Source organism: Alligator mississippiensis, chromosome 3 (genome assembly GCF_030867095.1).
Source record: "Alligator mississippiensis isolate rAllMis1 chromosome 3, rAllMis1, whole genome shotgun sequence".
Classification (NCBI taxonomy): Eukaryota; Metazoa; Chordata; order Crocodylia; family Alligatoridae; genus Alligator; species Alligator mississippiensis.
In genome coordinates, this window is record NC_081826.1 from 58,933,459 (window position 1) to 58,951,364 (window position 17,906).

Here is a 17,906-nt window from a genome sequence, read left to right on the forward strand (position 1 = left end):
CTAAGCACGTGTCTGTTGCCTAACCTTAGTGTTCTTGACATGTGTGGCGTTTTGCATCAAGGAATGCTTTTTAGAATAACATGTATATGTGTCAAATGACTTAATCTAGTGGAACAGTAACAACAATTTGCATTTAATATTTTAATTGCGCAATTTAGTTCAAAAGTAGTACAGCAAACTGAAGGTATTTATACCAATCACTTCAGTGTAACACAAATGTCACCTGGAATTATGATCTTGTCAAATGTTATCACATAAACTTCAGTGGAATCTGCCAGCATGTAGATAAAAGACCTTCAGGTAAAATGTAGGTGGCCAGAGCCTCAGCTTCTATGCATCAGTCCGACTCCAACAGCATCATCAGAGCAGCGCACACTTGCACTAGCTGTGTGTGAGATCTGATGTGCTTTTGGAAGCATTAGTTTTATCATCAGTGTTGGTGGGGCATTACCATGAGCTTGATCATGCTGTGTTTAGAAGGAGGTGATACACGAGAGTTAGAAGAAACTGAGCTAGAAACTGAAATAACTGAGGGTCATCTTTATATTTCCTTTAGTGTAAAGATGTTTCTAGATGTCTTCAAGGCCCCTATCCCCCACACCTTTTCAGTCTCACTTTTAGTAGGTTATTAGTTCCTTCCACAGCCAAGTTTAAATGCATTTACTATTTCCCTGCTGCCTGTAAATCAATGAATGTTGTCCTTTCTGAGACAGCTGATTCACTATAACTTAGCACACTTACTGTTTTAGTTCAAATCACAAAGGTGTTCCCTTTCATGCCCTGCCCCTGTTTTCTCCATTTTCAAAACCTGGGAAAGTAAGCAAATACATTACAGTGATATTATTAGTGTCCAGTACTCAAGAATGAGAACATCAGTGCAGAAACCATTTTAAGGTATCCGGGTTGCAGCCATATTGGTCTAGAGGCAACAGGTATCAGAACTTATGGTAGAGGAGACATAGTTATTCTAATAAACAAGATTTTTGAAAAAAAAATTCTTTAATTTCAAGCTTTTGGGCACAAGCATGCCTTTTTAGGCACAGGAGAAAAGATTGTAAAAGTTCTTCCAGATAGAAATGAAAGTTCATATTTCATAGAAGAGTTAAAGGTGTGCTAAAATCTCCTGTTTGGCAGTTCATTTTATGCAGGTTAGGCAAAACTATTTTAATTAATTAATTAACAGTACAAAAACCTCCCAGGATCGTGCTACTGCTCTAGAAGGGGCACAGAGCAGGTTTTGCTCCTCTACCATTGCTGTGTGGTAAGGTGAGGTAGCTAGCTACGCTAGCATGAAGTTGAGTACAGCACAGAGCAGGGCAGGCCTTTCAGGCCCAGCAGGTGTTGCATGTATCACAGCACTGACTTGTGAATTGTACAATAAATGTCCTGTGCCACCCATCCAGCTAATTTCCCATGTGATATATTGGGGAGCCAGCTACAAAGATGTTCTTGATTTAATGCAGAGCCAATGAAGTAGCTGGTTGCCTCTGAAAACTTATGCCTCCCCAGAACCAGTCTGTCTTTAACCTGGCAGACATTACTTTAATTATGCAAGGCGGGGGGTGGGCTGAAAGAGGCTTATTGCAGACCCGGACCAGCCACACGTTAGAGACCTTTGTGGCAGGATGCATGGCCCCTGGGATCACTGCTCAGCTCCCTTCACCTGTTTGCTGTGGCCTGGAGCCAGATGAGGACAGCCCAGGCCATGCAAAGCCAACCCCCCCCTTGCACAAGCCGTGAAGAAGGCGCAGCTGCCCTCCTTCCTCCAGGGCTCGGGCCGACGTGTTCCGCGGCCCGCTCCTTACACACTGCGCAATACGGTAAGGCGAGGCCGGGCTCCTCGGAAGACAGGGCCTGGTGCAGCTCGAGGCACGTGGGGCTCTGTTCGCCACGGCGCATGCGCGGTGCCCGGGCTGCGGCCCACGTGACCCGGCGGCGGCGGCGCTGCGTCTGTAGCGGTCGGGTCGGCGGCGCAGAGGGGAGGGGGAGGATCCAATATGGCGTCCATGCAGGTGAGGAGCCTGCGGCGGCGCCGGGCCGGCGGAGCTCCCTGAGGGCTGGCGGTGCCAGCGGTTGGTGGTGCGGGGGTGGAGGTTGCTCCCAGGGGCGCCTTCTGCTCCGCAGGGCCGGGCCGGGCCGGGGGTAGCTGGGAGCGCCCGGTGGGGCGGGGCCCTGCGCGCCGTGGGGGCCCCGCTCCGCTCCCCGTCGGGCTGGGCCGCAGCCCGCTGCCGTGGCGGGTCCTTCTACGGCCCGGGTGCTGACCGCGGAAGCGGCGGCGTCTGCGCGGTGCGGCATTGGCGGGGCTGGGTGGTTCGGTGGCTGCTTCCCACGGCTTCCCCGCCCGTCCCTGTCAGGCGCCGGCCTGCAGCTTCTTGGCTTTCCTTTCCAAAGTCCTCCCTTAACTCTGAAAAGAAATGCCCACCCTTCCTCCTCCCACCTGGAACCATCTTCTCAGTTGGCTGGCTTAGGTTTTCTCAAGGTTGTCTCTACTCCTAATCCTCTGGTCCAGCGAAGCTCCTTCCACATAAAGCCTTGGCCCTGGCTCCTGGGATGCCCCATCCTGGGAGGGAAGTGCAAACCAGACCAGGAGCTGTGCACCTGTGTAGGAGTAACAGGAGCTAAGTGCCCCAACCTTAAACTGGGGATGTTGGGGAAACTGTCCTCAGGTTTTGCTTGTGGAGAGCTCTGCAGGAAAGGGGTAGAAGTCCTCTGGTCTTTTGAGTCATTTCAGATGAAAGGGAGCAGAAAGCTTGAACACGCAGCACAGAATATTCCCGATTTAGCAATGCCCCAAGTAATCCACTAGTCCGAGAGACTCGTCAGTCCTTTGTTTCCAGTTTCTTGAAGAGCTGTGTGAGACCATTCATGTTTGAAGTGTTGGATGATTTTATGCTCGCATTTCTTCAAGCAGCCCAGTTTTGACTAATTGCAAAACAGAATTTTGGGGCAATGATCTGTTTCAAAACCTGGTGCAGATATGGGGAAGTATCGATTGTGAAACTTGGAGGAGGCAGTTTGTGGGACTTGAGATGCTAGAGTTCTGTTTCTTTATGCCTTTTAAATGTCCTTCAGGAGCTTGTTTAACTGTCTTCCCACCCATCACCTTTCTTCCTTTTCTGTAAAAGAGGGATAATAATTAAGGAGCTTAGGGAGATCAACAGGTCAAAAGTTACAGTGCTAGTAGTGTATTTTCGTGAGTAATATGCCCCTTATTATTGGAAGGCACCAAGATGGGGGTAGGGGGGGCAGGAATCTTGCCTTGGAGTACAGGTAAGTACCAGGTATCTGGGGATCTCTGAGGCTGGGACTGGGGCTAGCCCGATCTGACTTGTTGTGCAGTGGGGATGGATTCAGCAAGCCGAAACTGGGACTACTTGGCAGGGCAGGGCTGCAGGTTAAATCCAACCCTGAGCGCTGGCTGTACATGGTGCCAGACTGACCACTCTGGATCTGAAGCCATGTGCTGGGTCCAGGACCATGTGGTGGGTTGGACCTGGTGTACCAATTCCAGCTGTAGGACAACCCTATGCACTGTCCCAGTCCAGCATGTGACTGGGGACAAGGACTCTCCACAGGTTGGGAAATTTGGGGAAGAGTGAAGAGCAGTGGCAATGTTAATTGTAGTGGTTCCCAGAACCAGGGTAATTAATGCTACCACTGCTCCACCCTTTCTCCCCCCCCCCCCCCCCCAAAAAAAACCCCCAAACAAACCAGATTTGTGAGGAGTCCTTTTCCTTGTTAATAATGTACACCCCAATTTTTCCCAGTTGCATTTGGGAAAAAGCTGTGGGTTATATGTGAGAAATTGTGGTAATAAGTCTTCTGGCTAATACCTATTTCTTGAAAATATGGTAGTGAGGAAGTTAGTTCTTTTCTTTTTTAATGTAATAAATACTATTCTCTTGGGCATCTGCATTTATTGATAGTATATTATGGACACTACTCATTTCAGTCTTGTTAAGTGTGGAACCTTTAAAATTCTGGGGAATGTTATAAATGTTTTAGATTCTGTTAATTTTTTTAAAGGGCAATTTGCAAGTCGGAAGGGTATGTTTTGATTTAAAACAGGCTCATAAACTTCAAAATTATTTTATAAGTATAATTTTGATGTGCATGTGTGTCTCCAGGTAGTGCACATCTTCCATTCTGGTCCAGTCTTATTTTGTGGTTCCTTAATAAGCACCTCCTGTGTTTTGAAAGACCTGTGAAAGTGGGGGGAACTGATTATACACAAAGCTTTGTCAGGTATTCAAAGTAAAGAAGAAACTTTCATTGTTTATAATCTTGCAGTTATGGCAGTTAATTCTTGGTGCTGCATGCAACAAAAGTAAATAACTCCTCAAAATGCCTCAGATTTTTTGAGATGGATGCAATTTCCTTGACAAAGCAGGAGCATGCTTATTCACTTTAGACTTCTATTTTATTTGATCTTTGAAACTTTTTATGCAGTATTTTCTGTAAATGTATTTAATATGGACATCATCTCTGTTCCAGTCATTTAAAGGTGATCTCCAAAATAGAAAATATGGGCTTGTGTTTTTTTGTTTTTAATTTTTTGGCATTTTAAGATGTACATGGATGGTCTGAAATATGTTGTTTTTATTTTCCCCCTCTTCGCCTTTTGTTTTTATCCTGATAGTTGGGCTATGTTTGGACAATGAAGGATCTGACATGAAGCTTGGAGAGTGAAACTGGAGTAACTAAAAGCAAACAATAATTAAAAATGACTTTGTGTAGTGACCAGTGTTTTAGGGAGAGGAAAAAGTCTGCTAAAATTCAATAACCCAGTCACTTACCTTAAATTATGAAAGCTACCAGAGATTTTTAAACCCTCAGCACATGCAGCAAAATTAGGGAAGATCAAGAGTTTTGTGAATTAAACACAGAAATATTAGCAATGTTAAAAAAAAAGAAAAAAAGACTCAGGAGGAAATCTTTTTAAAAAGTAAATCTATAAAGTTTTGTTGTCATTGTTGCTATAGTAGGGCTGATCATAATGATATTCTAGCCAATAAGAAATAGTCATCTTTTCTAGTTTACATAAGTATTACAGAACCAAATGTTAGAGAATTAAAAGATGAAGTGTTCAGTTTCCAGTTTGTATGAGTGCCTACACATGATCAGGGAGGCTGCTTTGACCCACTGGAATTCCAGCGCCTTGGATCAAATTTGATTAATCAAGTTTGCTGGAGCGTGGCAATTACTGTACTCCAGCAGCCTCCCATGTATCCTATATTAGTGTGCCCACGCTTCAAAATGGCATCGGGGGCGCTTTATATGCTAATACATGAGATGCTCTGGGCTCTCGGTGCCACTTTAATTAAAGTGCCCTCTGCTCCTGGAGCATGTGTATAAACGCCCTATGATTTTAAAAACCACTTTAATTCTTAAATCTGGTTGTACCAGCAGTAGTTGTTCAGTGTCTTGTTTGGTAGCTGGTTTTCAGGGGTCTTGTTTAAACTCTAAAACAGGATTGGCAAACGCATGGCTTGCAGGCCAAATCCAGCCTGCAGGGCTTCTCGAAGGCTGACTGTCTACTTCTGAGAGCCAGATTTGGCTCATGGGGCTCATTGCCATGGCTGTTGGAGCCCCTGCAGTGGCACTGTTAATCCTTGTGGCTGCCCAAGTTGCCTTCCCCCCCCCCCCCCCCCCAACTTCTACCCACTGCCAAAATGGGTGTTTTAGCTGCCTTTGGTAACTACAGTTAGTGGCAGGGGAGAAGTTGAGAGGCAGTATGTCATTGTAGCATTAACTTGTTGGGTTCTTGGGCTATGCTGAGATAGTAGCTTCAGCAGATGTGAGGATTAGTACTGCTGCCTTCACTTGTGAGTCCTCTGGCATGCAGTGCCAACATGACTGACACTCCTGCTCTAAAACAACCCTGATCACAAAGAACATTGCACTTTTATGTGGTTAAAGCAGAGGTTTTGCATGCATTTGTTGTTATACATAGCATAGTTGACCTTCTGTATAGGAATAAGCTATGTAAACTTATACAATCACATATCTTTATGTATTTTGTGGTTGCTATCATTTTGTAACTATATTGAGTTGTTGTGACCACGAATCAAGTCCTGCGTATATGGATGAATTATTGAAGCGCTTCACTGAAGTCCATTTTGCTAACTTAGTTGCTATTAGATGAAGTGAGCTGTGGCTCATGAAAGCTTCTGCATCTCTGATTCAGTTAGCCTGGAGGTGTACCTGTACCTTGCTTTCTGCCTTAGTTGTGTAATGAAAACAAGCATCCCTGTTTACATAAATGGCATTCCTCGGTAGTTCACTATGATGTTTCTTCAAAAGGAGCAGGAGCTTGTATTGAGGTTTAGATAATTTTACCCTGTTATCTAAGGTGATTTTGATTTCTATTTAACCAGACAGTTGTTAAAAATGGCTAAATCATTTTATTCAAACTTTTAAAAAAGATTACATATGGAAAGAGACCATTTTTGAAAAAAATTGTGTGCTGCAATGATGTTTTTAGAAAATTATAAACAATTCAGAGCAAGGGAATAGAATAGATGTGGTCAGAAGGTCTGAATAAGTTAATCTTTCTGCTGTAACATCCTTAGAGAAGTTACATTTACAGATGTAAATAATGTTTATATGTATGCAAACAATATATAGTGTAACTTTATCAGAGTTTTTTGGTGGTGCACACAATACTGACTGGTAAAAATCCCTAGATAAAATGAGGTGGCTTCTCAAAGAGAATTTTCTTATGTTGCACTCAAATGTTTATTGTTAACTTTCCATTGATACCCGGCACAAATTCTAAATATTCTGAAGCAAAGTGCATTTCATTTAAGATTTTAATATCTAAAACGCCTTTTTGAACCAAATCAAATGGTATTATGTTAATAATTTGAAGCAGGTATATTTTGACATTGGTTCATAAAAGGTAGTTGTCAAGGGCAAAAACAAAATCCTGATTAGATAGCATATTGAAGGCTTATATTCCACACTCTTCAGTAAAGCTCCATGTGTCACAAATTACATTAGCTCTGTTTACTGAAATTTAAATATCTACATGTACAAATCTCCTGTGCCTGACTCGTGAAGCCGTATCACTTATATGAAAGGAATAAAGGTTTGCACAGTGATTAAAGCATATGCTTAAAGCTGGGTCCGTACAGGTTTTCTTTGCCAGCTGCTGGGGTTAAGTTTCTGAAAGTTCCTGTGGTTGGCAAAACCATGGCTGGCAAGACAAAAGGCTTATGGGAAAAATGGCAGGTGGCAGGCTGATGTGTGGCCATGGAAAACTGTGGTTACTCAAAACTGTATACCGTGCGAGCAAAAATGGTATGTAGAATAGTAAGCATGGATACTCAAAACTGTGGTTGGTGAGGGAAACCTGTACTTGTAAGGTGGTAAAAGCTATTCATACCTAATGTCCTGCCAAAATTAAAAATTTCAACTGCAAGGAACTGGATGCTTAAAAGTTGTGGGGGGGGGGGGGGGAGGGGGCAGAGAGAAGGGGAAGGATTTATAAAGGGGGACTGAAATGGTGGCATTGGTGAAATTTTTACCAGTATAGTACCTGTTTCAAGAGTAAGCCACTGTCTATGATAAAAGTATCAATCCAGAAGTAATATATTTTACATGTCTTATGTATCCTCTCCACTTTAAATTTAATCTCTACTTCATATCTGGGAAGGATCTATATAGCTGTAACTATTAAATTATTGACTAATACTCTATTAATCTTATTGCCATAATCTTTGCATCATTTTTATTTAATGCTTTGGGGGGAAAAAAATTAATCAGCTTTAATAGAACAAGAATCAAAAAATAAAACCACCAGTTTTATGACGGAAGTTAGACTAAAAAGATAGCTTATTAAACTTCTGATGGGAATAACACTCAACTGGAAATACTAAAGTTGTTAAAACTCTGCCAAAAATAAAACAGAGGCTGTGAATATGGATCAAATGGTCAAATATTGTGGTGTTGAAAATAGTGTACAGGCAGTTCTCAGACTTACAACACAAATGGTTCCTGAAAACTGCGTCTTAAGTCGAAATGTTGCAACTCGGAACCAATTTTCTCATAAGAAACAATGTTATAAATAGGGGATTGGTTCTTGAATCAGGGCCCAATACCCTATTTTCACCAAAAATACCCCAGAATTTTGTAATCGATCAATTATATGCGAGTAATATAGCTACATTAATATATTATAAATAGCAATTGCATTGATTTGGAAGGACTTCTTTGAGGTGACTTTGCTGGACTTTTTGAAAGGCTCTTGGTTGGGCTTTTTGAAGGGTTCTTGGCTAGAGGCTTCTCAGGAGTCTTGGCTGCAGGTTTTTCTGGAGTCTTGTCTACTTTTGTAAAGAAAGTGTCCAAGGAAGTTTGGATAGATGTTCTCCAGAGAGATGAGTGACGCAGCAAACTTGTTTGCTGGTGTGGCATTACGACGTCAGTTTCGACAACGCTTGATCAGACCTGGATAGGTTGGACAAGTGGGCAGAAAACAACAGAATGCAGTTCAACAAGGAGAAATGCAAAGTGCTGCACCTAGGGAGGAAAAATGTCCAGCTCACCTACAGCCTAGGGAATGACCTGCTGGGTGGCACAGAGGTGGAAAGGGATCTTGGAGTCCTAGTGGACTCCAAGATGAACATGAGCCGGCAGTGTGACAAAGCCATCAGAAAAGCCAATGGCACTTTATCGTGCATCAGCAGATGCATGACGAATAGGTCCAGGGAGGTGATACTTCCCCTCTATAGGGCGCTGGTCAGACTGCATTTGGAGTACTGCGTGCAATTCTGGGCGCCACACTTCAAGAAGGATGCGGATAACCTGGAGAGGGTCCAGAGAAGGGCAACTCGTATGGTCAAGGGCCTGCAGACCAAGCCCTACAAGGAGAGACTAGAGAAACTGGATCTTTTCAGCCTCCGCAAGAGAAGGTTGAGAGGCGACCTTGTGGCTGCCTATAAGTTCATCACGGGGGCACAGAAGGGAATTGGTGAGGTTTTATTCACCAAGGCGCCCCCGGGGGTTACAAGAAACAATGGCCACAAGCTAGCAGAGAGCAGATTTAGATTGGACATTAGGAAGAACTTCTTCACAGTTCGAGTGGCCAAGGTCTGGAACGGGCTCCCAAGGGAGGTGGTGCTCTCCCCTACCCTGGGGGTCTTCAAGAGGAGGTTAGATGAGTATCTAGTTGGGGTCATCTAGACCCAGCACTCTTTCCTGCTTATGCAGGGGGTCAGACTCGATGATCTATTGAGGTCCCTTCCAACCCTAACATCTATGAATCTATGATCTGATACAAAGTTGAAGCAGGGTGTCAATTCATAAATGTTGCAAGTGCGAAACGTTGTAAGTCGAGGACTGCCTATAATGAAGTCATAAGTCCCAAATATGTTCTGTGCTTCATGGGCATTGGAGTTTCCTATTTTCAGTACTTTAAAAAAAACAGTTTTTAAGCTCTGAAACTACTGAAAATGAAGTAGAGTTCTTCATAGTGTAACCAGCAGCAGGGTAGAAACACAATACAATTAATAAAACTAAAATGATGTAGTGAATATATGGTATTGTCTTTAGTGAGACTTTTGAAGATGTACTGAAATATGTCCCCTCTTATACTGAAAATGCGTGTAGAACACTGTTATCAACAGAAAGTTAAGATATTGCACGATCTTACCATTTAGCTGGAAACTTTGTTTTTAATGCAAAAAGGTTGAATAACAGATGTTTCCTTCTGGGACAACAATAAGTAGAAAGTTAAAATACCTTTTCTTATTTGCATGATGGCTGTTGTCCTGTATGTAGTCTCTGCTTATTAATACAGATTTGTGGTATTAGGTTATGATATGAAGGACAGTAGATATAAGGTAAATAAATATTTTAAAATCGGGACAGCTTTGTAAAACCAATACACATGGGGGGGGGGGAAGGTTTTTCACCCAGGATTCATTACACTTTTAAAATCACAACTCTTAAAATGGTATAGTCTGTTGAAATACCAAGGGTTAGGAATATGCTTTTATTTATTTCAGTGGTTGGCAGCCTTTTAAGGCTGCAGGCTGGATTTGGGGCAGGCAGCGGATGCTAAGACCCAGGCACAAGACCCAAGATTTGTCCCTGCAGTAGCCTAGGGAGAGCACCCTGTTGCCAAATCCCCATGTCTGTGACCAGATTACATGGCTCCACCGGCTGAATCTAGCCTGTGGGCCATATGTTGCCTACAGGGCTGGCCACGGGCTTGGGTGAACCGGGTAGCTGCCTAGGGCCTGCAAATGAAATAAAATGCAACAAAAAAAATCATTATCTCTGGCAAAGTCGGGGGGGGGGCATCCTAAAAGTTTGCCCAGAGCTGCCAGGAGTCTAGGTAGGTCCCTGGTTGCCCATGCTTTATCTAGTTTACAAGGAGATGGGCTTTCTTGTGGTTGTTTTTGCAGCTGACCAGGCATATAAATTGAGACCCATTTATTAAAACACTGTTGTTATACAACAGCTATTCTAGTTTTTGAGCTGGCGTAGTCGAAAGCATATGAGCCAGGAATGGTGCTAACCATTTATTTCTCAGGCTTCAGAATGGGTTAAAAAAAAAAAAGTTGGCACTGTTGTAGCTCTTTAATCTGACTAGGCTTACTTGGGCAAAGAAAACTGCCTCTAGATAGGAGCCATAACTCCTTTTTACATAGGCCAATTCCATAGTTTGAAAATGGAGAGCTGTAAAGTTCTTAAAATGCTATAGTTCATTTCTCATAATTACTTATCTTCAGATGAGAAGTCAAGGAGATGTATCTGTTGTATGGCTAATTGCAATGTGCAGTGGATTGCAAATATCTTCTGCTCTGGGCTTAATTAAGGATTTCATCCTCTTGCTGGTGGCTTTAGTCATTCAAGCAGTGAATACAGAGCATAGTGCATTTTGCAGAAGCCAGGGAACTGTAGGGTGTTTGTTTTCTTTTAAGGTGTTTCTCCAGGCAGAACCTTTGGAAAACGATCTAAAAGTATGCATTGAATACACAATCAATAACTGATCAAAGGGTTTAGAATTTTGATCAAGCAGCACAGAAAAATTTGGAGCCTCAAGAATGCTAAGAACTTTCAATAGTAGACTTCTGCATCATGTAATACTTGGACCTAGGCTCTGTCTCTGAAAGTATTAAGAGCTGGTACCATTAAATTGCCCTCCCCAGCTGGAGTAAAATCAAGCACTACTTCAGTAGAACTTAAGGCTCTCCTCTTCTGTTTATCCCATTGACCATTACGTATAAAACAAACCTACAAATAGAAGACAGTCTGGTCCTATTCAATATAATGAAAGTCTGTTATCTACTTTATATAGACTTGGTCTACAACCAAAATAATTATTACAGTGTTCTAATTATTTCTGGTTGGACATTCTTGTTTGCAAAAAGAGCAAAAAGGTTTTAGTATTTGCAAGCCCAGAGGGGCTTGGTACTGTTTATCTGCATAAAGGGACTGGCATAGAATGGTCCAGTCAGTCCCTTTTACAACCTTGTTAAAACTGCAGGGAGCACTTCATTGATATAAACACTAAGGAGGAGTGGAACCAGTAAACAGCGCTGATATTCACCTTTTGTAATGGAGTAAAGTCAATTAGGTAGCCTTTTCTGTCCTCTCTTGATTCTGGCCATTGTTTAATGATCAAGGCTGTCTGAGGGGTGGGTGGTTGAATCAGGGCGACTGCCCAGGGCCCTGTGCTTTGTGGGACTCTGTGGACAGTGCTGTACAGACCCTGCCGTGGCCACTGCCTTCCGTCAGTTCCGCACTCTGGTTGTTTGCCACTATGATTGCTTGCGCCTTACGTGCTGTGTGGCCTGTCGGGTGTGTAGCCCCTCCCCTCGACACGCCTGCCACGACTTTGATGTTAAACTATCAAGAGGGGGGTTTCAGTGGAGATATTCCTGGGAGGCCCTCCCGACAGACGGCAGTACTCACAATTGCTTGTCGCGATGTTCCATGGGGCTCTGCCTCCCCTACACCCCATCCACTCACCAGCTGGGTGGATATCTGTAAAACGGTGATTTTCAGCCCTGTAGGATGGCCCGTGGCCTGCCTTCCCTAGTCTCTTTGCTTTTCCCGCTTCTCGGGTTTTGTTTTTTTTCTCAGAAGAAATATTCCCCTGAGGAGGAGAGGGCTTCAGAGCTGCCTCCTCTAGGGGGCTCAAATGCCTCCTCTGCCCTGCTGCCTGCAGGGAACTTAAAGGCTTCCGCTGGCTCCTTTTCAGCGGGGAGCTGGAGGGCTTCCCCTGTTCTGCGTCCTGCAGGAGGCTCAAAGGTTTCCCCAGGCTGCCTGCCTGCTCTCTCTCCACCCTGGTTCCGGCGGGGCTTTTAAACTTCCCTACAGTGGCCTGTATGGCTGCCGTGATTGGTCCAACTGTTTCCTGCGCAGGAAACAGCTGATTAAACAGTTGGTGTAATGCTGGTTTGCGCAGCTGTGGCTGCAGTCCCGGCTCCTGCTCCAGCTGCCCTGCGGGAGGTAAGTTATCCCCGCCGGGGGTCTGTTTCTGGGGTTTGGGGCCTTCGGGGGTTACCTTCTCCCCTTCGGGAGCCTGTGGTGGTGTCTTGCTGCCACAGCCACCCCTTCTCCCCCCCCCCCCCCATGTCACACTCTAGGCGCTCGCCAACAGCCCCCCTCCCCCCAGGCTATGTCCCAGGCCCCGCATACCCCTAGGGATGGCTCTGTTAATGATGGACAGTTATCAGAAGAGAGCCCAAGATCTATACCAGCCTTTTTAAGATCCTCCCAAAGGAGGGTCTCTGTCAGTGGAGGTGGAAGCAGATTTCAAATCAGCAAAGTTTGCATACATTTTTTTCCCTCTTTGAGAGCAGTATTTATACATTGGATAAGAAGGCAATAGAATTTTCAGTAGTAAAGTAACCATTCCTGAAACTGCTTGTTCTTTGGCAAATAAATTATAATCCTTAGTCTGATCCTTTTTATCTTGTTAGCAGGTACTTAATGTAGATTTTTTTAAACCATGTTTGAAAAGATAATTGGTCATTTGCCATCCATTTTATAAAATGGAACAATAGTACTAGGGGGAAATTCATGTATTAATAGGGTTCATTAGTCAGGGCTTTGGTTATGATTTTGGTTTGTCAAAGTTCTACCTTCTCTGATAGAGGCTTGTGGCCATTCAGGAAAGGAACAGCAGGTATGGCGTGTTAAAGAGACTGTACCAAAGATTCTGCAGGTGGAGTAGAATAATAGAAAAGTAGTCTAATCTATTTCTAAAGCTACACAATCAATTCTGTTGCACAATTGCAAGGTTCATTGCCCCAAAACACCAAAAGCACCTGAACCTGCCACAGGTAAAGCAGGGGAAAAAGAGCTGTTAGTGACCTGCCACTGAAAGGTTTATTAAAATACACTCAAGAGATCCAAAGAAGAGGACTGCATCCCCCACTACACAAAGTCAGAAACCCTTGCAGTCTGTGCCAGCTTGACAATGCAGTAAAATTCCTTCTTCATTCCAAATGAGGTGATCAGTCTGACTCTGAATGGAGGGACAAGACCCATCAAGCTGGGAACATCTAGGTTTCAGTCCCAGCAGGAGCACTGGCACACCCCAGTCAAAATCCCCAGTCTTGGCTGTGGCCAAATCCCAGTGTTTTTGAGGAAGTCAGAAAAACACCCTTATATGTAGCAACAGGAAGAACAAAAATATATTTCTTGGCCCTATGTGGTAGCCACTGCTCAGAAGCATGGGAAAATACAGATACCTTCCATTTTGCCCCGAAACCTGAGGATAGCAAGCATAGCTCCACACATCATACCTAACTCAGTGGTTCTCATCCTTTTTTAGACTTAAGGTATCCCCCCATAATTTTTTTTTTAATTGAGCTGCATCTTATTTTGAAAACCAATTTATTATTTATGACAGTACTTACATCCATGCAGAAGGCCTGGTCAAGGGAGCAGCCATGAAGGGAAGCCAAGCATTGTGGCTATGGCACCCTGGTTAAGAAGTACTGCTCTAACTATAGAGGCAGAACACCCTTTTCCGTATCCCCTCTATCAACTTATCCCAGCTGTTTTAATCTTAAATAAGTAAGGATATATTGGGGGAAAAGGGAGGGGGTGTTGCTCTACATGTTAAGGAGCATTATATATCTTCTGTAGTAATGATGGGGATAGAAGAAGGGCAGATGGAAGTCCTATGGGTCAGACTACAAGGGGGAAGGGGTGAAAGGGACTTGGTAGTGGGGGTCTACTACAGACCCCCATGTCAGGAGGGTGAGTTAGACCTAGAATTCTTGAGGCAGCTCTCAAGGGCAGTACGCTCAAAGGACCTGGTTGTCATAGGCGACCTAAATTACCCTGACGTCTGCTGGGAGGCGCAGTCTGCTAGGTCTGCCTGTTCACGTAGGTTTCTAATCTGCATGTAGGACCTGCACCTAACACAGGAGGTATGCAGTCCTACTAGGGGAAGTGCCTTACATGACTTGGTGCTGGCCACAGGGGAGGACTTGGTGGGGGACCTGCCTGTACAAGCTAACCTAGGAGATAGTGACCACCCATTGATGGGATTCACTGTCCAGCAAAAAGTGGGAAAGATAACTAGTTAGACAGAAGTGCTAGACTTCCGGAAGGCCAACTTCAACGACCTCAGGAGATTAGTTAGAGTGGGACTGAGGGGTAATAACATTGGTGAGTTGGGGGGTTCAGGAAGGGTGGGAATGCCTCAAGGAACTGATCCTGCAGACACAGAAGGGGTACCATCCCAGTACACACAAAGGGAGGCAGAAGAGCCAAGAAACCTTCTTGTCTGAGCAGAGAAATCCAGGAGAGCCTGCAGGGGAAAAGAGGCTAATAGGCTGTGGAAGCAGGGGGCAGCCACTAAGGAGGAATATACCTGCTTGGCTCGCACTTGCAGGGAAGCAGTGAGGAAGGCCAAAGCAGAAATAGAACTCAGGCTGGCAACTAAGATTAGAGGTAACAAAAAGTCCTTCTTTAAGTACATAGGGAGCAAGACCAAGGTGCAGGGTAACATAGGGCTGCTACAGGATGGACTAAGGCAACTTGTAACGGATAGGATGGGCAGAGCTGAGCTCTTAAATGATTTCTTTGCATTGGTGTTCCTGGACATGGATACAAACACACCTCTCAATGAAACTTCAGTCTGGCATGAGAGAGAGACCACTCTACCAATAGTTAGCGCTGACCTAGTGAAAGGAGTACCTGGAGGGGTTGGACGTATTTAAGTTGGCACACCTTGATGATCTTCCCCCAAGGCTACTAAAGGAATTAGCTGGTGTCATAGCAAAACCACTGGCACAACTGTTTGAATGCTCATGGCGCTCAGGACAGGTCTCGGAGGACTGGAAAAGGGCCAATATGGCCCCTATTTTCCAGGAGAGGAATTATAATTACCCAGGTAATTATAGGCTGGTTAGCCTCACTTCTATTCTTGGCAAGACCTTATAAAAAATCATTAAGGATTACATTTGTGGGGGGGAGAGAGGGGGCAGCAGGTAATACAATGCTAATGGGCAATCAGCATGGATTTATAGCAGGTAGATCCTGCCTGACTAACCTGGTCTCTTTTTATGACCAGGTCACAAAGTCCTTAAATGCAGGAGTAGAGGTAGATGTTGTTTACTTGGATTTTAAAAAGGCTTTTGACACAGTGTTGCACCCAATTCTTACAAGTAAACTAAGTAGCTGTGACTTGGGTTTTTCAGTCGGGTGGGTAAAAAACTGGCTTATGAGATGCACACAGAGAGTGGTGTTGGATGGGTCAGGTTTTACCTGGAGAGATGTGGGCAGTTATGTCCCCCAAGGCTCTGTCCTTGGACCAGTACTGTTCAATATCTTCATTAGTGATTTGGATGAGGGTGTAAAAAGCTGTGTTCAGATTCACAGACAACACCAAACTTTGGGGTATAGTAAACACACTAGAGGGTAGTCAGTGGTGTAGGTTGTAGCCGTGTTGGTCTAAGGACCAGGTTCGTAGGCAGACAAAGTTCTTTGGGTGAATCTGATATCTTTTATTAGACCAACTTAAATAGTTGGAAAACAATTATTAAGCAAGCTTTTGGGTTCAAAAACCCTTCGTCATGCTAAGGAAGTTTCAGCAGTTGGTGTGTGCTCTTCCTGGATGGAATAAAAAGTAGAGAAGCCAGAGGCTTATAAAAGATATCAGATTCACCCAAAGAACCTTGTCTGCCAGAGGGTAGTCAGTGAATTCAAGCAGATTTGGATAGACTGGGGAAGTGGGTGGATCAGAATAGGATGCAATTTAACAAAGATAAGTGCAAAGTGCTGCACCTGCGGGGAGAGAATCACCAATACACCTATAGACCGAGAAGTACAGTTCTAAGTAGCACAGCAGTGGAAAAGGATCTTGGAGTCATAGTTGATGCAAAAATGAACATGTCATGACGAGGTAATAAGTAAGGCTAACTTCACTCTTTCTTGCATTAGTAGGTGCATCACGAGCAGGTCTAGGGAGTTATATTTCCCCTCTATGCGGCATTGGTCAGGCCGCAGCTGGAGTAGTGTCTCGTTTTGGGCACCGCACTTCAAGAGGGATGTGGATAACCTGGAAAAGGTTCAGAGGAGGGCTACTTGTATGGTTGAGGGCCTGCAGGTAAGATCATATGAAGACGGATTGAGGGACCCGAATCTCTTCTTCCGCAAGAGAAGGCTGAGAGGTGATCTTGTGGTGGTCTGCAAACTCGTTGGCCGGGGGGGGGGGGTGGGAGTCGGCAGGAAATAGGGGATACTCTGTTTACCAAGGCACCTCTTAGGGTTATTAGAAACAATGGCCATAAACTGAAGGAGTGCATATTTAGATTGGACATTAGGAAGAAATTCTTCACAGTGAGGGTTGCCAAAATATGGAATGGGCTTCCAAGGGAGGTAGTGCTTTCCCCTACCTTGGAGGTGTTCAAAAGGAGATTGTTATTGCACCTGCTCAGCATCCAACTAGAAAAGCTAGACATTTTATAAGTCAGCAGGACTGGATGGACTCCATCTGAGAGTACTGAAGGAGCTGGCTGTCATCCAGTCATCACAGAACCCCAGGCAAAGCTCTTTCAATTCGTGGCGCACAAGAGAGATTTCTGAGGATTGGAAGAGGGCCAACATTGTGCCCATCTTTAAGAAGGGGAAGAGGGAGGATCTGGGCAACTATAGGCCAGTCAGCCTAATCTCTATCCCAGGGAAAATCCTGGAGAAGCTCATTAAAGAATCTATGTGCGATACTCTCGTGGAAGGTAAGATTCTGAACGACAGCCAGCATGGCTTTGTCGCAGGTAGGTCTTGTCTTGCCAATCTTATCTCCTTCTATGACCAGGTCTCTCACCACCTGGACATGGGAGACAAGGTAGACGTTGTATACCTAGACTTCCAAAAGGCTTTTGATCTAGTATCCTACGATATCCTTCTGGGAAAACTGGAAGATTGTGAGCTCAGCTGCTCAACAGTTCGGGGGTGGGAAACTGGCTGCAGGGTAGGACCCAGAGAGTTCTCATGAACGGATCTGTATTGTCCTGGCACCAAGTGGTGTCCCTCGGGTCTGTGCTTGAACCGGAGCTTTTCAACATCTTTATCTATTATTTGGAGTGAGAAGTTCGCTGGCCAAGTTAGTGGATGACACCAAGTAACGGGGCAGTGCGGCCACGTCAGAAGATAGGTTGCTGATACAGGTGGACCTGGACAGGCTCTAGAGTTGGGCAGACCGGAACCAGATGAAGTTTAATACTTCCAAGTGTAAGGTGCTCCACTTGGGGGCAAATAACCCTCAACGTGCATACAGGCTCAGAGGTGACAGCCTGACCTGCACCACGGCTGAAAGGGATCTAGGGGTAATGATTGACCAACATGAGCCATCAGCACGATGCAGTGGCCAGCTGGGCAAACAACACTGGTGTGCATCAACTGATGCATCTCATGTAAAACTAAGTAAGTGATTC

General features: G+C 44.6%; 1 protein-coding gene across 1 annotated transcript in view; it reads left to right on the forward strand.

Moving 5' to 3' along the window:
• The first annotated feature begins 1,903 nt into the window (after positions 1–1,903).
• The window catches only part of UBE2W (ubiquitin conjugating enzyme E2 W), a 56,040-nt gene continuing 40,037 nt past the window's right edge, over positions 1,904–17,906 (forward strand). The window contains exon 1 of the mRNA XM_006272219.4: positions 1,904–2,012. Within this exon, the coding sequence (XP_006272281.1) occupies positions 1,998–2,012 (15 nt within the window). The 5' untranslated portion in view covers positions 1,904–1,997. The remainder of the gene's footprint in view (positions 2,013–17,906) is intronic.